Source organism: Pseudochaenichthys georgianus, chromosome 4 (assembly GCF_902827115.2).
Source record: "Pseudochaenichthys georgianus chromosome 4, fPseGeo1.2, whole genome shotgun sequence".
In the NCBI taxonomy this organism is placed as follows: domain Eukaryota; kingdom Metazoa; phylum Chordata; class Actinopteri; order Perciformes; family Channichthyidae; genus Pseudochaenichthys; species Pseudochaenichthys georgianus.
The window spans coordinates 19,736,455-19,757,794 of NC_047506.1; the positions used below are offsets into that span (position 1 = coordinate 19,736,455).

The 21,340-nt window shown below is 40.4% G+C and overlaps 1 protein-coding gene across 6 annotated transcripts in view; it reads right to left on the reverse strand.

The window, feature by feature from the left end:
* The window catches only part of rabgap1l (RAB GTPase activating protein 1-like), a 132,938-nt gene that overhangs the window by 23,366 nt on the left and 88,232 nt on the right, over positions 1–21,340 (reverse strand). For 3 of the 6 annotated variants that reach the window (XM_071202913.1, XM_034080566.2, XM_034080562.2), the window contains 5 exons: positions 19,698–19,772; positions 16,826–16,951; positions 15,030–15,173; positions 12,357–12,398; positions 6,229–6,357 (listed from right to left, as the gene is read on the reverse strand). In XM_071202913.1, coding sequence (XP_071059014.1) covers positions 6,229–6,357; positions 12,357–12,398; positions 15,030–15,173; positions 16,826–16,951; positions 19,698–19,772 — 516 coding nt within the window. Of the gene's footprint in view, positions 1–6,228; positions 6,358–7,633; positions 7,858–12,356; positions 12,399–15,029; positions 15,174–16,825; positions 16,952–19,697; positions 19,773–21,340 lie in introns of those variants that run through there. The other 3 variants (XM_071202914.1, XM_034080567.2, XM_034080568.2) reach the window with 2 other exon arrangements.

Sequence of the window (21,340 nt, forward strand, 5' to 3'; positions counted from 1 at the left end):
CTTGTTCTTTTTGCCAGGAAACTCACAAAAAAAAGGTTCATGGCCACAGCTAAAACCCCTGCCTTGGGTTCTCGCTTCATCCCCAAAAACCTGCAACAACGTTTTATGGAGGCAGTGAAAATGATTAATTGGGGGGACACTCTGTCCTCTGAATACATTGGGGAAAAAAGTAATCTGTTAATATCTAAAATGAATGATACAATGTCTTCCTTCTCAAGGAGAGGGTGCCTTAGGGACAGGAAGGAACATCATCTTCCCTGGCTGAATCTACAATGCAGGAATCTCATGAAATCTAGAGACCAACTATTGAAGCAGAGCTTGAAATCTGGACTATCCACTGACAGACATACATTTACCCATGCTCGTAACAAGGTAACTCAAACAATAAGACAGGCCAAAGCTAACTTTTTCATCAATATAATTGAAGGTGCGAAAGGTAACAGTAAAAACGTTTGGCAAATCGTAAATAAACTATTAGGTAAACATACCAAACAGGAAAATAATGCTCTAGAATTAAAAATCAATGATGCCCTGATAAAAGACCCTGCCGTGTTGGCCAGCTCTCTAAATTAGTATTTTATAAATAGTGCTCTGGACATCACAAAGCTCTTCCCGCCATCTGAGGTCTCCCATAGCCCGACTGTGGAAACACATCCAGTTTTTGACCTGGAGGAAATCACAGAGGTGGATGTAAAACATATAATCTTAGGGTTAAAAGGTTCTAAGGCTAGGGATGCAGATGATTTAGACATCAACTTCATAAAGACAAATATTGACGGTCTAATAAAACAATTAGTATGCAAGTAAATCAATCTATTAACACGAGGACAGTTCCACCATCCTGGAAGGTGGCCACGGTGACACCGATCTTTAAATCTGGGGATATGGCAATAATGTCGAATTACAGACCAATCAGCATCCTCCCCTGTGTCTCTCAGATAGCTGAGAAATTGGTGTCAAAACTAATCACCAAACATTAGATAAAGGTTTCGCTCCACTCCACCCAATGCAGTTTGGTTTTCGTGCTCACCACTCCACTGAGACCGCTAACTGTGTCTTTGTGGAAAAGGTTAAATGTATGTTGGACACGAGCCCATATGTAGGTGCTGTCTTCCTTGAACTCAGGAAGGTATTTGACACAGTTGACCACCAAGTGCTCCTTACAAAGCTGACTTATTTCAATTTTTCGGCAGATTCAATACAGTGGGTTGAGTCTTACTTATCGAACAGAAAACAGTGTGTTTTGGTCAACGGTACCAAATCCCCCTACCTTGTGAACCCTGTTGGGGTTCCACAAGGTTCCATTATTGGACCATTACTGTTTTCTCTGTACATTAATGACTTGCCTAATGTATGTCCTGAGTTGAATGTGCAAATGTATGCCAATGATGCGGTCACCTTTGTACATGGGAAAACACTGAAATGATCTCATCCTGTCTCTCAAAACTGCTTTAGTTCAACACTGGCTGAACAACATTTGCTTACAGTTAAATGCAAAAAAAACAGTATGCATGATGTTCAGTAAACGACCAGTCAAAATTAAAGGATCCAATGTGTTTTTAAACGGAGCAGAAATAGAACTAGTCCCCCGCTTCAAGTATCTTGGAGTCATACTCGAACTTCACTTTTAAGAAACATATCAAGAAGGTATCCAATACCATTAAATTCAACTTGCAACATTTTTAACAAATTAGACCTTTCTTAACTGTCAATGCTGCAAGTCATACCTCCACTGCATATTCTATCCTACATTGAATACTGTTTTACAAACTGGTCGTTTGCTTGTGCCACAAATCTGAAACCCATAGAACAGCTGTACAAGAGAGCTATCAAGGTGTTTGACAGAAAGCCAAATTCATACCACCACTGTACCATCTTTGAGAAACACAATTTCTTGCGTTTTGACATTATAAATGTTTACATGGACTGGCCCCCCCTCCCTCCCTTTTTGTGGAATTCATCCACAAAAAACACACTGGACGCTGCACCAGGTCAGAAACCAGAGGAGACTGTGAAGTCCACCGCAGACGGACCACTTTCGGACAAAATGTCCTCTCCATTAAAGGCAGCTCATTGTGGAATAGCCTCCCAACTGAGATACGGGATTGTCCCACTGTCAATAGTTTTAAAGGACAACTTAAAGAATGGTTAAGAAACAAAACACACGTGTAATCACCGCTAATTGCACTTTAACACAGGGGTATCTCCTCCTGCACTTTATATATCGTAGCTGCTACATTGTACTGCCTTGTGGCTTGTATGCTGCTCATGCTCGGCATATCATGTATTTCTGTTTGCCATGTATATAATTGTTATGTTCATAAATGTTGTATGTGACGGGACTACGGATGGAAATGAGCTCAAAGCTCAAATCCGGCTCATTTACATTTATAAGCATTATTTTGTAAAATGTTCATTAATGTGCACTGTCCCAGTTCAAATAAACGATTAAATGAAAATGAAATATTCAGTCTAATTTAATATAAAACAGAGAAATCTTAATATTTGAGGAACTGAAAAAAATACGGAAAATATTTTATCAAATTGTTAGTGATTATTTTTATAATAAGAGTTCATTATTATTTGATCAACTTATTGTTGCAACTATAATCTACAATCATCGTTACTTTGCTGGGTTCTTTGGTGCCTTTTTAAAAGGCATTGTGTTGTTTTCTCATGAAGGTACATTTTCTGATTTGCTCCAGTGAGTATGGCTTGTTTTTAGCCCTGTAATATCTACCCTAATATATATTAACATTACACTGTTGTCTTATTTCTGACGTGCTGTTTATGCATGTCAACCTCTCTATCAATGTACATTTAAAGGCAGAATTCTGTATATATATATATACACACCAGGTTGATATTACTAAGGTTCACACAATTTGAGAGAGACATATGTGAAATACTTTGCGCCACTTGTAAATTAGCATTGATAAAAGGCATTCAAAAAGGAATAGGTGGAAGCATAAAGTCACTTACTAACAATTGCAGAAAAGAGTGACCACATAAAAAAAAAAATGAGCCACACTAAATTATTTAACTAAAATACATAAATAATATAAGTACCATATTAATAAAACAACATTTCTTAAATATATTCTCAATTAGTATATACACAAATATCAATATTGCTATAAAGACAAGGTAACAAGAGGTAACCATTCAAATCAATCCGCTTTTTTATGTTCACTAAACTTCACATTCGATTAACTATAAACTAGACTGATCTAGTAAGATATTTCAAATGTGATCAAATATATTTAATAATCTGGCCTAAATCAGTTACCATGAACAAACTTGAGTTTTTTAGCTAGCCATGTTAACATCTTCATTCTCTAGGTCTTTCTCTGGGATTCTATATTTTTCCTTCTCTGTAATTATTCTGTCTGTCTCACATCACATCATTATTTCTTCTTTCCCTGTTTGTCAAAGTGTACCTTCTCTGCTGGAAGGATTAATCAGTCAAACCCTGGGCGGCAAATTCATATACGACATCTCTCTCCTTCTTTCTTTAAGTCCTGAAAAGTCATCACACCAGCGGTCGGGCGGATGTTTAAGAAGGCTGAGAAATTCAAATTCTTGCCATAATCCCCAGAAAGGCTAAGCCACCCTACTGCCCGTTGTGTTCATCAAGCCAAGGTGCCAGTGAATTCTTTCGATGTTTTAAGCAGCTTATTTAAGTTCAGCTGATCCGATTTAAACGCTGACAGAGAGAAATATGTAAAAAGTGGCTGGGGGTGAACCGAGAGCAAAGTGGCCTGAACAGAAAGGTTTGCCATATGTTTCTCCGGTGGTGTTTGAACATGGCTGGTCTTCCCAAACATACTTTCTAAGAGAGCACTCTATCGGCTGTGGTGTGTCACAAGCTGATGCTCAATGTCAAGACAGGAAAAAACGTGAAAAGTGTAAGACAAGGAAGAAAGGAATTCTTCTATAAGTCCTTCTCATCACTCTACAGTCCTTATGTTTCATCTCTCTCCTTCTCAATGACTTGCTCCATATACTTTTATCCACAGGGAATGTTCTATTTTAAAAGCTAATAGAGGGACTGGTTTAAAGACTGTGACAGTAGAAAGAGCAGACAAATTAAAGCCCTCAGACAGAAGCATTGACACTGATCCAATGTGTAAACCTTGGCTATTAGGAAGTGTTCAGTAGATTCCTCACTCTCTTCTCAAGTATAATGGTTAAGGTAGTGTTTAAATTAATCACTTCTCCCTCCCAAGAGTCTGACAATATCCAGTGACTTTCCAACATACCTGCATCAAAATTAGTACTTTGTGTTTAATCACACAAAACCTGTGTGTCTATGCTCTTGTTCAACATAAAGCCTGGTATGACAGGTTGCATTGGATTGTGCAATAGGGCCAAAATGTAACTAAACCACTAGAGATAAACAGTGAGTCAGAGTGCAGGATATCCTGTATGTAAAAAACACTGAAATTCAGCAAACATGGGGTGATCGTAAGCATTGTCCTCATTTAGAGACATGCGTCCTGCCCGTACTGCCTACAGTAAATGCCCTTCAACACAACAATACATTACAACCTGCTTACTCACTGAAAGTTTTTTGTAAGATAAGTTAGTCGGAAAATGCCTGAAATGTAAAATATTAACTGTATGTAGAAACAAAAAGCGAGCAGGAGAGAAAAAAAAAAGAAGGGCAGAGGGAGGATGATTATCTCTTCCATCTTTCACAGTTGACCCTTTCCTTCCTCTATCACCACACACACACACACACACACACACACACACACACACACACACACACACACACACACACACACACACACACACACACACACACACACACACACACACACACACACACACACACACACACACACACACACACACACACACACACACACACACACACACACACACACACACACACACACACACACTCCTTCAATCAAATACACCATGTACTGCACAGGTCTCTGGTGACCTTAGCAAATTCCCCAAATGCCAGCAGTCTCATTAAGGTTATTGGGAGAATGATAACACGCGTGTTTCTGTGTATGTGCAGGAATGTTTGTGACCACTCAACCTTGTATGCTCTGAGGAAAACTATTACTACCATCCATAGAAGAAGTCTTTTATCTGCTAAAGACACATTGGAGTAAAGACCAATAAACTGCAACATACATAAAGACTGGTTAAAAAAACAACAAAAAACAACTAGAGTGAATACCATGGCATATTGCAAAGGGTTAACCCTAACCCAAGAAAACACAACTCAACTATTCTTTACACTGTCAAAACTACTTAGCAGTTAGTGTTCAGTGGGTTTTTAAGAGCATGTCAGCTAAAAACAACTGCCTGAATCAAAACAGTTGATTTATGCAACTCGGTACAATGTAGAGCTCTGTAAAAACAAGAGAAGCTGTAATCTTAATTCTCTGTAGGTTCAACCGCCTTGACATTGTAACAATGTTTTCACATTGTCACTTGACACAATGTTGTTATAAAATATAGTTTACAGCCAATTTAAAGAATGTGTAATTATCTGAGACATGTTTCTCCCCTCGATGTCGGCTGTCCCCCTGACACAACAGAGATCCCACCCGCCGTTTATCCAGTTTATAAAAGCTATTCCTGTTCTTAGCATCATTTGTGTGGTAGTTCTTTTGTTGATTTGTTTTTAACGTGTTAGTCATGTTTTGATAAATGGAATACGAGAGCATTGACAACATCCAATCCTGAAGTCATATTCAGATAAAGTAAAAACCCAAAATGTCACAGTATCACCGGCTCTTTTAGACTCACATCTCTGTGAAGTGCAGTGCAAATAAAACTCAAGAAAAATGCAAAGACAGAAACACTTTTTAAAAGTCATGAGGGACACCGACAAACAGATCAGCTATAGTGCTGTGTGGACAAATCAGGGATGTCACTGCAGTACCCCGCACTGCATTTAATCACCACGAAAGCCAAATCTGTTCTTGACTTGCCCAATGACCCCTCTGGGAAAGTGTTTTGTGTCTCAGAGTGAGATGCTAAGACTTATCATAATTATAAATCCTTTATGTGTTGCTTGGATTCCTACAATAATCCTACCAGAATCCAGGAATGAGGTGTACGTGTGCCTAAGTACACACTTAAACAGCAGTTTTTGTGTTTTCTACGGTGCAAAAGGTTTTGTCAAACTTTAAAATTAAGATACAGGGATAAAGGGCTTAGGAATAGAAATGTCCTGTGTTGGTCTGTAGAGTTCCTTACCTTGATGTTACAGGCCTGCTCCATAAGCCTGCGGGCGTTCTCCGCAGCTCGGTAGCGTTTGGGGAGCTGGACTCTGAAGAACTTAAGAGCCCCTTCAAAGTCTGCCTGCAAGAGGTCCTCTTTAGACGTCTGGAGCGAGACATGAGGAGATGGGACACAGATAGACATATGATGGTCATTAAGAGTCATCTAATGTCTTGCTTAAATGATCCTTTAGGGTGGTGTGGCCCTGAAAGTGTTTAATTAATTAGGTGTTGCGTGAAGCAGTTTGATATCACTGACCTTTTATGTAAATCACAGCAAGCACACATATTACAGTAGAGGTCATTTACAAGCACTCTGTCAAGATGCTGTACACAAAAACTCAAACAGTGGAGCTGTTTTGTCACTGAATTTGTACTGGGTAACTGAGCTAATGTCAATAAATATCACCCTCTGGTGGCGTAAGGATGCATAGTCAAAAGAATGTATCCAGAGAAAATATTTTATGTACTGTACATGGCTGTTCAACTGTCACTCGAAGGCCAAGTAAAGCTATACAAAATGATCCAGAGTTTTGTCTGTTTAATTTCAAATTGAATATAGTATTGGTTATAATGAAATTTTACTTTTAGGCAGCTTGAAAATGTACAGTAACGGCCCGTCCACACTACAGCTTCAAAAAAAGCTTGGAGCTGGGCGTGTCTGAAGCTCGACCAACAACCAATCACATGAATCTCCCGCCCCTGACACACAAGCAGCGGTTTGATTGGCGAGAGCTTGTACTGTCATGATTTGATTGGCTGACGCTTCCACCGAAAGCTTCAGAAGCTTCAAAAGTTGAACATTGCTCAACTTTTGCAGCCTGAAACGCCAGGAAAGCTCCGCTCTGCTTCCCACAATGCAGTTCGGCGAAAAGTGACGTCACTCCATTCAAAGTGAATGGGCAGAAGCGTTGGAAGCTGTCGAAGCTGTAGTGTGGACGGGCCGTAAGTGCAAGAGTTGAAATTTGCAATCCAAGAGCTTTCTGTTGGAGTTTTCTATATGGATATAGTTGTACAGAATCAGGTTTTATAGCACAAAGCTAACATGCTAGCCTTCTCCTGCAAATAAAGTTCAGGCAATCGGCTGGCACCTCTGTCTCGTGTGACATAGAGAATGGTCCAGAGAAGAATGTGCAACCTTCAATTTCAAAAGATGTAAAAGGGTTGAAGTTCAAACCTCCACCAAAAACAGGCAATACATATTTATTTGACCAATGCAAGAAGAGAAGAGACAGAAGTTTCTAGTCTGAGACATGTTTGCCTGTTTTTCCATCCGTCCTTAACAGTAGCACTTTTAATGTTTAACACAAGTCAAACTAAAAAGGTGACTTTGTAACTCTTAACCAAAGCAACCCTGCATGTGCAGTTTAGTTCTCTCTCACCGCCAGCAGTTTAGGGACAAAGAGCCGGTGTCCCATCCCAAGGAGACCCATCGCCTTGCAGAAAGAGTCTGCTGAGGCCTCACTGCCGTTTGCCGTCTCCTCCGCATTTCCCTCTCCGTCCTCCAACGCCATGTGCACTGCTGGAAGGGGCCGGTGCGGGGTCAAGGAAGGTATAGAGGTAGGAGACGGCAGAGAGGAGAGTGGAGGAGATGGTGGTGGGGTGGGGCGGGGTGAGGGAGAGGGGCGGTCCCGCTCAGGGGCCAGGGTGGCAGATAACTCCAGCGTGTAGTCCGAACGTCCCAGTGGATTTCTTGGAGTTGTAGGACAGGTGGACTGGGAGCAGAGTTTATTCACCCTCAGCTGAGTTTTGTTGTGAGGTCACCCCCTAGTCAAAAAGAGTCCCGGGGTACGAGGTGACTGACCATCTGGGTGAAGGAGCTGATAACACCACATGAAGCAGTGTCCCAGGAATACACAGCAGACCGGGCAGGTTCCTTTTAATCTACTCCCCACAGAATATGGAGAAGTGGATGTCGGTGGATGCCACTCGGCTTGTACCACTGTCAGAGCCCGGTAACAACCACAAGATGAAACAAAACAACAGTCAGAAAAAGATGCATGGACGCTGCATTTGGCATAATGCTGAGTCTTCCAGTTACCTGCCAGACTCACTTTCAAATCTAGTCTCCCCGTGCCAAACTCCAAAAACCAATTCCAATACAGTACGCCGTTGCCTAGCAACAAAGCTTCTCAACACGTGGGCTGATGCTCCGCAAACAGCAGTGATGGATAAGTATGCCACCTTTTTTTAAATTATTTTCTTTAGTTGTAATACTTCAAAGCCAGAGAGAAAACCTCCCTCAGTCTACGCAACTGAGACTCCTTAATGCTCAAGGCTTCGTGCGGGCGTGACAACACATCAAAGCACTAGAGAGGTTTTGTACCCTGTTTTCAAACAGGAAGCCACACCAGGTGTGAAGCAGACAGGATTTAAAGCTTTTTTTGATGTAGAATGGTCTGAATTAACAGCATGAATCCTTTCATCTGAATAAACCCAATTTAAGCCTGAGCAGGCGGTCCTGAGGAGCGGGCAGAAGCTGTCAAAATGTGGTCTGTTTTCATGGGAGTGTGCCACTTTTCTGCATTCCGGAGATGATGATGCTTTCGTGTTTGCTTATGGCTGAGTGGATGCTGAACTCGTTGAGTCAGATTTAAGCCAATGATGCAAGAAAACCAAGATGAGCTTGGAAAGAGGTATAAAACCAGAGCGTATAACAATAGATTCTCTGTATCTTTGCTCTTCCTCTTCACCGATATGACCCTCTGATCTGAAGTCTCAGTAGATCCAAACCACTAGAGCAGTAACAACACAGTCCAGTCAGTAGCTCCAGTATGGACTCCAGTGTTTTTCACTCCGGCAGATATCCATCAGGAGCAGCATCCAGGCATCCGGTCTTTAATTAGTCAGCAGATTATTTATATGGAAAGCCAGTTCCTTCAGATGGAAACTCACTTCGGCCTCTCTACGACAAATGCTAAATAGATGAGTGTAAGCATTAGTGTTCGAGTTATCAGGAGTGATGGTCGTAGCCAGCAGCTGGGGTGAGGCAAAGAAACCACACAGCGTTTCCTGTCCACCAGCTTTCCCTTTTCACTTACTCAGCCTTCCTAGCTTCCTCTTTGTTATGCTAACAACTAATAGCTAGCAGTAAGCAGGGGCGGTTCCTTGGCAGAGTTCTGGGTGATGAACAGAGGTAGCATCATGACAAAATGCATCGCCAGCCAACACAGAAGAAGAAAACGTGGAGGTAGATGGGTGGCAGGAAAAGAAGACCGAGCTGTGGCAGAGAAGAAGCGTCAATGGGAGGTAAAGATGAGGAGGAAGAACAATTTTGAAAAACATAAACAGAGCTTCTCTCCTCCAGGTCCAGATTGCTAACGCTTTAGCTTATGCTCCTGTTGTGCACGGCGAGTGCTAAGCAGAAGAGGGAGGAAGGTGGACACAGATAGAGGGAGGGGTGATGCGAGCGGAGAGGAGAGCAGGATGGGTGGAGGGGGAGGAGGGAACCTCAGGGGAGAATGCCGTCATGCCTGGCCAATGAGAGGCAGGCAGTGGAAGCCCCTTCCACCCTCCTCACATCCTCATTTGTTCTCCATTCCCGACCATCGCATGCACCAAATCTTTCTCTGTCTGACACACACAATGCATTATTGCTCTGATATAGAGCAGGAGGGCTTTTTTTATTAATTCTGTATGATACGTTTAGAGAGCAAAGCCTGATTGAGCCGCACTAGGTAAAGAAAAATCGCTTTAGTAGTAGTAGTAAATAGTTTATTTATTATAGTGAGTATTTATATCATGGAAGGAACTGAGACATTTATTGTCTTTTTTGTATCATTAACAGGGCTATAGTTAAAAGTTTGTGTTGGAACATTTGATTAAATACTGGATTAGAATTTAATATTGGCAGATAATAGAATTTGAAGTACTGGTTTTCATGGCAAATTAAACTTGATTGGGGATAATATATATATATTCTATGATTTTCTAACCCATATTTTCTATTAGCAACTATGATAAAAAAACAATTGTCGTATCCATAATGGCTCTCACTACATGTACATAATATACAGCCTCCATGAACCTTTTAATCATGTATTGATTTACTGCTTTCCCTATGCTTTTATGAATAGTCATGATGTTTTCAGGGGATGGCAAAAATAAAAGGGAAACCGAACAATTATCATTTTAGCATGGATCAACTAAAATGACCCATGTGTTACATGACTTCCAGATTAAACATAAACTAACGTTATTTTTGTATGTTAAACTTGATCTTTAAACTTGATCTTTAAACTTGATCTTTAAACTTAAATAAAAAATAAATGAAAAATAGACATGCTAAATGATTATCTATTTAGTGCTTTAAAAATACTAAGACTGCATTACAACACAAATCCCGCTCTTCATTATCTGGATCTCTAGAAGTTTCAGCACGACTTCAACAAGTGCTGCACCATCAAATGAACGTCCACATTGACCAACGTGACACCGACATGCAATATGACGCAGTCATCGATCCATCCCACCACAAACAGATCTGATAACACAACAATTGGTTCTAAACCGTTCAGCTCTGAAGGAAACATCATTTCCAGACATGGAAAGTCAAGGCTTGACTATTGCAACGCTCTCCTCATCGGGACTCCTAGCGGGAGCCTTCAAAAGCTCCAATACGTACAGAACAGTGCCGCTAGGATCCTGTTGAGGGTGAGAAAGTACAACCACATCACACCCGTCCTTCATTCCCTCCACTGGCTTCCTGTCTCATTCAGGATTGAATACAAGATCGCACTGCTCGCCCATCAGTGCATCCACGGGAACGCTCCTCCATACCTGAAGGAACTTCTCACATCACAAACCTACACACGCAACCTCCGCTCCACAACTAACCATCTGCTTCGCCCCCCCCCCAGGACCAAACTCCGCACAATGGGGGATCGGGCTTTCTGTGCAGCTGCTCCTCGTCTGTGGAATTCCCTCCCAGACCACCTGAGGACTCCACAGACCACCTGAGGACTCCACAGACCACCTGAGGACTCCACAGACCACCTGAGGACTCCACAGACCACCTGAGGACTCCACAGACCACCTGAGGACTCCACAGACCACCTGAGGACTCCACAGACCACTGACGCCTTTAAGAAAGGCCTAAAAACCTTTCTTTTAAAAAAAGCCTTTGATGAAACTTTTGTTTCTTTTATTTGTTTCTTACGCCTCCTGTAGCACTTTGGGATTGCTTTTAGCAATGAAAGGTGCTTTACAAATACAATTTATTATTATTATTATTATGATGTTTGGAAATATTTATTTAGAACTCAGTACATTGTTGTACATTTCTTTAACAACCTTACACTTCACAACTTGTAATGTGTTTTTTCATCATATTGTTTTGTTTGCTCTTTTTATCTTGCATGTTTTTACTTTATGTACGTCTATTTTGTTGTATGTGCCTATGTTTTATATTTTCATGAAACCACATCTCAAATGGTTTACTTTTGAAAATGTATGAATTATGAGCAATCATTCTTACATTTTTGAACATCGGAAGGAACTCTATAAAAAACTATGTATGCACCCTTACCTGCATATTAATGTTTAAAATGTAATTGCATTTGTTAATAAGCTAGTAACTTCAGCTGAGGGCAGTGTGGGTATTATATACAAACTTTTTTTTACTATTAATCAATGATTACACTGCTCAAAACACATGCTACACCATAATAGTAAAACGATATATTGAAATGTATTATTTGCTGTTGTTGCACCCTGCATCACATTCAACCTGCCATCCAATTTGTCTTAAATACAATCTGCCTCATTACTTCATGATGCAATTTCTGATTTGAGCACTAGAGGGCAATAACTGCCAACTCTCTGACCTCTTCCTAATGTGTTAGATTTAGGTACTAATGCAGCTCCTCACACAATGCCTCTTTTGCACAGTCATGCTTTCCAAAAGCTTTGCAGTTTTCCTCAGTGCTTTGATGTACACACATTTTCATAAATAACACTCTTATAAACTGCTCAAAACATCTGTGCATAACTACCATTTAATTTTTACATGCAATAATTGAAGTTAAGGAAAGAGTCCAGATTGGCTTTTTCTTAAATCCATGTTATATGAATAATGTGTCATCATATATAACAAATAGTACTAACCTTGAGCAGGGCCAGGGCTACGTTGAAAATGATGTTCAATCCCTGGAAGAGAGAGGACAATTAGATATGAATACAGAAAAGGTTTATGCAATTCATGTTTATCAGGATGTTTTAATGTTTCAGAGCATCAGTGTATATGTTTCTGATACACAACAATTTAATAAAAAGATACACAGTATAGACAGTATTAAAGTTGACACATCATAAATGTCTTCATAATTACCCTTTAACAGTGCATGTATTTGTATATGAACTGCATTTGCACTGTAAATCGAGCATACATTATTTTTGTAAATCAGCAGCATAATTGAAAGGAAATATAAATGTACCCACTTTTTAAATGAATCTCTATTGAGATAACTAACAAAAGATGTCAGATAACAGATAAAGTCCTAAATGTACATGTTTTGATCATATATGAATCACATACATACACTGTGTTTCTATTCACTGATTTACAGCATGCACATGAATTGCTGCGACTATGTGTTTTACCCTCCCTCTTTTGTTGACACAATGCTTCTGATTTTGACACAGAAAGAAAGAAAATGTGAAGCTGATGTCAGCTCTGCATGGGAACACCCATCTCCTTGGTCCCCATGACAACCAGTTCACATGGCAACACAGAGCTAAAAATATCTGGACGGCTCTAAAAATAACCGGAGATAGATAAAAGAGAGGGGGAGCTCTGCCTTCACACACCTTTGTTTGTAGGCCTCAAGATGGTGCTACAGTGCTGAAGCAGGATCAAAGGTGTGTAGGAGAGATAGGAAGATAATCTCTTAGTGTGTGTATGTGTTTGTGTATCTGAGCAAGACAGATTTAAGGGGAGAAACTGGGATAAACATGCAGACAACGAAAACATCATGACTTGGACTGGGAATGTGACAGGGCGATGGACCAGGTAGGAGTTAAGTGTTTAAATAACGGGCATATCATAAGTGATATTGATACGCAGCACTACAATAGTTACTGGTAACCTCAGTTTATGACCTCAAAAATATCATGCGACATCAAGCTGTGAGCTTGGGACTCCCTAGAAATCAGTGGAAATAATGATTTTTAAACCCATGTATTCCCACCTTAAAAAAAGCTGATAAGGGACAGAAAAAACATCTCCTCTTTCCGACTCATTGAGAAATTCTGGATCTAGCCTCAGTGTTATCACTTTGGCATCTGTTCCCCCGTTAGAGGGGGACTTCAGAGAAATGGCTGACACAGCGTTAGTGGTTGCAAAACAAACAATACCTGGTACTGTGTTCAGATATGTAGGTTATGACTGTTTTGAAAATTGTAAAACTTAGCTCACAAAATACTGACACACCGGTTAAAGTATTATAAGATTGGGTCATGGAATGAGAGGCAGCAGAGAAAAAAAAAGACCTGCAGTAAAAAAGACAATAACAAAAAACTATGAGAGAGAAACATGATAGAGGGAAGAAGCAATAAAAAGTCGGAAACGATGATGGAGAGGGGGGCAGACAGAGAAGGATGCAGGAGATGAGAACTGGTTTAACGAGCAGATTCTCATCATGCGGCTCATTGGGTGAGAAAGACCTGGGACACTTTTAATTGTCCTGCCTGGGGCCAATAGGAGGACACAGAGAGGGGGGGAAGGACAGAGAGAATGATGGGGGGAAGAGGAAACAAATATGGCATTTTGGCTTTTAATGTTTATGTAATGAAAAATGTCAAACCAATAAAGAAATATATTTGAAAATCACTACTAATTCCACCCATGTGTCTCTTTAATTTGAACACAAACATATCAAATTGAAGGGTGGTGAATTCTTAGTCATGGTGAGATGTAAGGACAGTCTGATTCAGTGGATCACACTATTTTGCTGTGTAACTCAAGGCTCTGTTCATGGTCCCTTGTTACTTTGAGTTCTACGCTTCAAAAACATAATTTTTTCTTACATTATGACACATGCATGGTTCAACATTTAGAGGATAAATAACTAAACATTATTTTTCTCCCTATTCTTTAACAATGAAGAAGGACTCTAAAGAACTGCAAAAAATATGATGATGATAACGGTTCAACTATTGAGCATTGACGGATTTGTTTGTTTTATAGTTTTAAGAGTATTGTATCTATACCATGTGTCAGATAGTCAAAGTGATTTCAAATAGTCACTTCAAGACACACAGCTACTTATGTCAGATCATGTAGGAACACATACAACAACTGTTTAACAGAGTTCAATGTGTTTTTTTAACTTTTCGATCATACAAGCTCTTCTGTGATAATATGTACAGTTCTCTAGATTTTTAAAGAATATCACAGAATACTTTTTTGAAATCATCTTTATCCTTATATTCATTCCTAAATATTGAGTCATGGAGTGACAGAAAAGGGCTGTTGATTGGTATCGGGTCAAATGGTCCTAATGACATTACATCCATGATATTATCAGCCTTTAAAAGCCTGATTACCACACCTCTATTGATTACATTGGTAAGATATTAGACAAAGTGATGCATAAGTGCTGGTATAGCTTTGCTGTAAGTGCCCCCTACTTGCCGACTCTTAGCTGTTCAGTTTTACATCCTTACTCCCGCTCTCATCTTTCTAGAAGGTGGACCCTCCCCACATTGGACAATGTCTACTACTGTAGATCACTCTCCATATACTCAACGAAAAAAGAAGTGCAGTGAGCTACATTATACCTCACAGAGCAGCAGGTCAGTGATGTGGAAAACCATGCACAGGGGGAACTTGGCAGTGAAGAGTGTGAGGAACCACTGGGAGGCGTACATGTGTGCCTCCAGGTTCAGCTCCTGGAAGTGGGACCACAAGTCTGGAAGCTGCTCCTGTGGGAGCAAAAATAAAGAGAACAAGGGTACATTTGAGATAAAAGAGCAGTTATAAGACTAGAGAATATGGCTTTTTTATTTCAATTTGACATCTCATTTTTCCTCATTCTTTATTAAATCATGCTGTCTTCCTGTACCCTCTTTTAAGCGGCCCAAGTTGTAAAAAAAGCCATTCAGTCCCAGCTGCCTAACAAATACATTTGATATAAATAGTTGCACACATTGTTAAAACTTCCAGTAAATACATAAAAAGGGATATGTACTTTATTATACAAAACAATTATATTCACACAATTTGCTGCCGTTTTATTATTTTGTTCAGTCTATTCGATTAGGGTTTCTAAATTTGTTCTATTTGAGTTCAACTAAATAGTCGCTCTTTTCTCCCAATGTTCGTTCTTATTTGTCTCTTTTGATTTTTTATAAGATTGATAACAAGAGGAGAATAAGGCAGCTGTAATTTTGAAGTTAAAAGTCTTAGCATCCATACATGTACAGTGATTGAACGATTAAATAAGCCAGATAGCGATCCACTTTGACCAACATTTACCGTGTTATATCACACCTGACACGAGCAGATGGTGAGCTGTGCACTAATAGTTAGCAGTCAATGCTAACATCCTTACATTGATCACATTTGGTCAATGCTAACCAAGTTCATCTTGATTCTGCAAGACACCTGCTATCAGGGCCAGGATGGATATCAGGACCCAATTAAACTTTGCGCAGTGAGTGGATTTAGGCTGTAATACCTGAGTGCGAGGAAAGTTAACCAGCGGCAGGATTATCAGCCTCAAACACAACAACCTATGTGTCCTCTATTATAATTATTATATGTGACCATGACGAGTCAACGAGGCAACAACAAACATGTCATCCCCCTCAGATGATGCAATCCCTGGAAACATGTGCTACATTTTTGAATATTTCCCTTGCTTTTACGGAAAATGCAAATACATTTTGTATAGCTATTTGTCCCATCTGCTAGTCTTTTCTTCTTAGTGGCAGCCAGTATGTCTAATCCCACAAACCATCCATTCAATCATTAATTAATTAAATAAAACAGCCAAATGGATTCTCAAGAAAGTAGAAATGTTATTGTAATCTAGTGTAAATTAACATTGTTGAGACCAGTCTAGTAGAATTGCCAAATATTGTAGTATAAAGCAACGGCCAAGTCAAAATGACGAGCAAAATACTCAAAACTGGTGGCCATAACATAAATGTACCGTATATGGTTATTACATAAACTAAAGATAAAATAAAAAGAATACAGTGAAGAGACCGAGTCCTCCTACTGTCTGTTCTTCCACTCAGGCTCATCTTCAGAGCATTTTAGCATGGGGCGGTGTTGGCGAAGTCCATAGGGACTTGGCTTGGCAACTGGAAGGTCACCAGTTCAAGTCCCGGCAAGACCAAGTGCTACCGAGGTGTCCCTGAGCAAGGCACCGTTCCCTACACTGCTCCCCGGGCGCCGTTCAAAATGGCAGCCCACTGCTCCTAACACTAGGATGGGTCAAATGCAGAGAAAAAATGTCCCCACGGGGATTATAAAGTATATCAAGTATATATTATGTTACTTTCCATTGCATTGTAGTACAGTATCATTACATATTAAGTTATTCATTATAAAGCATTGCATCACTAACCTGCATCAGCCTCTCCAGCTGGTAAAACTTACAGTGAAGATCCTCAAAGTTGTTTTTGTAGAGAGCTCTGAGGCCATACTCATACATGATCTTCACCAACACACAGAAGGCCTGTTCCTCTGGCATCTGAAACCATATGAATAACAATTAACTTCCACCAGGAACATGTGCAGATTTCCACATGACAGTGGATGTTCACGCAGTCTTCAAAACAAGATACAGACACATTTAATTATCCTGCGTTATTTGACTGGCTCCAAATGAAGCCAGAATGACAAGATAAATGAAAAGGTGTGAATGGCATCCAGTTGGTGCCTGGAGAATTTTGATTTCATGTGATGCTTTATTGTCTTGAAGCGAAGGCTGCGGCCACACGAGGACGAAAACGGCTAAACGCATAGGATTAACGCAAACGCAATCACAAACAAGCTTCCGTCCACACGCAATAGTTATCCGGATAGTGTCTGTCCACACGAGACCGCTCCGTTTAGCTCCAACCGCTGGAGAAGCTGCAGTACATAACTTCCTCCACATGTCATGGTTGCCCTTCTGTTTATTCTCCGCGGTGGGGGCCGAGGGAACCGGGCAGAGTTTTTCGCCAGTCAACGTGTATTAAAGTTTAAATCTTCCGGACAAAATTATAAAAGTGCCGGTCAAAGGTCTTCTTTGTTATTTATTGAGCTTTAAAACAAATGAATAACGACTCTATATATTATAATAATAAAATACACGGAGCCTCTCTTTTTCCTCCTTCTCTTCGGACAGCGTCAGTTTCTGTCTCATGCAGCAGCTGATCCAGTAATGAGTGACCCGGCCGACAGTAAAAAATAAACATATTTATAACTAGTTTAGGTAGTTTGAGAGGTAATTAAAATAGCTAAGGGTGATGATCTGACTTGAAGTGTGTGTTTTGCTGCAGCGGGAGGAGCTGCAGGTGAGCAGAGCTGCGTGTCTCCGTCCTGTCAGATTAGACTTCACTCGCGTTTCGGTCCATATCGAGAGAAAGATAAATAATCTGAATTCAGGGTGCAGTTTACTTTGACGCGGGAGTGAGCAGCAGAGGTGGGGCGAGGCGGGGCTATTGCCTCATCATTATTGCTGTAGATGTTGCACAAACAACTGTAGCATGGTCAATAGCGAAACACTTCAGCAATGGCGCGGGGTAAGCGGAGGTGAGCAGAAGAGGCGGGGCTATTGCACAATCACTATCAGTGATCTGAAAATGTCCGTATAGGGCGCACACACGGAGCCGTTTGACCCCCCAGAGAGTTGCGTATGCCTTTCTATCCACCTTGGGACCCGTTATCGTTTCCTCAGTCGTTTAGTGCCGTATTCGGTCGTCCTCGTGTGGCCGAACGGTCTATATGACACTAAACAGTAACGCAAACGACCGTTTTCGTCCTCGTGTGGCCGCAGCCTAAGAGGCGAGGCATGAGAGTATCTTAAAACTGTACACACACACACACACACACACACACACACACACACACACACACACACACACACACACACACACACACACACACACACACACACACACACACACACACACACACACACACACACACACACACACACACACACACACACACACACACACACACACACACACACACACACACACACACACACACACACACACACACACACACACACACACACACACACACACACACACACACACACACACACACACACACACACACACACACACACAGAATGGGCTCCTGCAGGTAAACCTGAACCCCTATTAATATTCCTGACATCCCTTCTATAACCTCTCCCTTCTTCCTCCTCCACCTCCTCCTCCTGTACAGTATAACCTCTCTTTCTTTTACTGCTGCTGTCCCATTTATCTCTCCCCCTCATTCTCTGTAACTTCATCCTTATTTTCTCCTCCACTCTGTACATCGTGATGTGTCTTCACTAAACTCATCCATAGTTATCCTACCATTTATTCTAACGACCCCACCCCTCCTTTGACCTATCTTTCGCTCTCCACTCTTCTTCCCCCTCTTTAACCTCGGCTGCCCTTGTGATTAGGATTTGAACCAAACTTTCCATTTCCATTTGGGACTCCCGCCTCCATGTGTCTACACCTCTGTCTCTCCTCCATCTGTCTTTATACACTTTCCCGAAATAAAGATTTTGGATGCCTTTTACAAGTTGCAGCCCCTTTTGAACAGACAAGACACACTGCACAACAGTTACATGTGCATTGGGATTGGACTATAGAGCAGGAGTTACTTTAAGAAATGTGTCAATGACCTTGAAAAAGACGTGAAGTGAATGATTACCTTGTCCAGCCCTTTCCAACTTCACATTTTCTGCTATGAATCTCTTATGCTTTCAGCTTTACCTTCTTTGCATTCTCTAACCCACCTCTATTCATCAACATCATTCTTTTATGAAGTGTTTTCATTACAGTGGTCAGCCAGAGACGTTCTTTCTGTCTCCCTCTCAGCTTTAATTTATTCTCTTATATTGTCTCGCCTCTGCTTTATTACACCCAGCACAAGCTAGACTTGGTTTCTATAGATGCAGAGATGTGTAGGTGAAGCTGCACAATGCTAAGCTATTTTCTTTGATCAAAAGTGTATCATGTAAACGTTTGTATAACTGCTACTCAAGACGTCTGTAGCATCAAGGTTACATTCCAGCAGCTCCAAAGAGTTTCACTTTTGAAGTCATGGTGCAAAGAAAAAGTTATTCTTACAAAGTAGACTAAATAACATAATCACATGATATCTATGTTGTTTTTGTTCATCACAGTGTGCATGTGTGTATACATTGCATGTGTGTATACATTGTCATCAATCTGAGACCATGAAACTACAGGCTCAGTGGACAGATTGTTGATGAGTTTACTCACATGCAGCAGGAGAACAGCAGCGAGGAACGACTGACCCTGGCAATAACCAATTTCCTCATCATAGACGGAGTAGGCCTGCGAGAGAGAAACAAAAGGAGAGAGGAGCGAAATTCATTTGGTGAGTCTATTAGCAAGGCATCAGAGGTCACTTAGATTAGTCAAGGTTGTTTACAATGCATTAATAAAGCTGTGATTTAAAAACCTCTAACCTTATAGAAAATAGTTGGATTCTTAAAGCCAAGGTTGGTAATGTGTAGAAACATCCGTTATACTGTATCTGTTCAAACTTGGGTACATTTCAGGATCAAATGTGACTAGTGATGAATCATACACAATCTTTATTTACAAAAGGTTTTAATGATAAAGCAAGGGCACATCAACTCAGAAAATTCTAAAAGCCAATTTAAACTCAAGTGATCTAAATGAGCCACTTTTGTATATGATATGTTTCCTTTTCTTTAGATGACACAAGACCAAGGGTTCCCTCGTTAATAAAATGCAGGTCAATCAGACAAATATGATCTCAGCTTTTCAGGTTTGAAATTATGTGATTACGTTTTGTTTTTTTGTCCAAATGTAACAAAACCACCATTGTGTCCCAGCCTCGTTACATATTTTTTTCAATGCAGAGACATAATTATATACATCCTTAAACTCTGAGAGGCTTGCATATACATATTATCACCATCATTGGCATGTGGCATATTATCTTTTTATTATTATTTACCCGGTAACCTGTATGGTTTTCTGACACTCCTCGTCTTACACAGTTTCACACTAAGGGGCCCGAAGTTCACCCACAATGTGATTCAGTTACACCCGTCAATGAACAACTCCAGTGGAGCAGCTGGGGAATACAGTGTCTTGCACTTCAGTGTTGAGTGAGGGGTGAGAAGCAGCACTTGGTTTAACAGTGAGTCAGTTTAACCTCCTACATAAAACCATGAATAATGCTGCTAAAGTTACTTGTCTAGTAAAGGTTATAGAAGCAAGAGTCTGGATAAGAACAGTGAATAACTATGTTTACTCATCATGAAGAATGGGTTTCCTATGACTACGCAGTTTGATAATATTGTTAGCATGTTGGATTCCCTTTTCAGAGTTAAGAACAAGTAATCTCTGCCCAATTTCATTCAAAACACTTAGTGCCTTAATCTAGATCTCCCAAGCACTTTCATTTTTCAGAGGAATTTCCCTGGGGACTGTCTTTGTTTTATTTCTCTTTGTCATTGTCGACTTATCTCCTCTTTCGATCTTTATAAGGTATCTATTCACTAAATGTCTCTGTTTCTGATAACATAACATCAAGGCCACTCAAAGAAACTTTTTAAAGGACAAGTACAGCAGGAGAATAATAAAGGAGCAGAACAATGATCTTACAGACAAACTAAGAACTGGAACAATTTTACATTAAAATTTTACATTATAATTTTGCTGTGTTTAGGGTTAGGGTAACTCGAGTCAAGACACAAAACAAAACTTTGTTGTCCAATGTCCCATATAAGAAACCTGTCTGCTTCCATCTTTAAAGCATGCAAGACCAACCAAGAAGAGTAACCTTCATATGACCGTTCAGGAGAGGCGCCGTCTCAAAACGGCTGGTAGTTGACAGATCCACCAATCATGCTAATGAGCAAACAGAC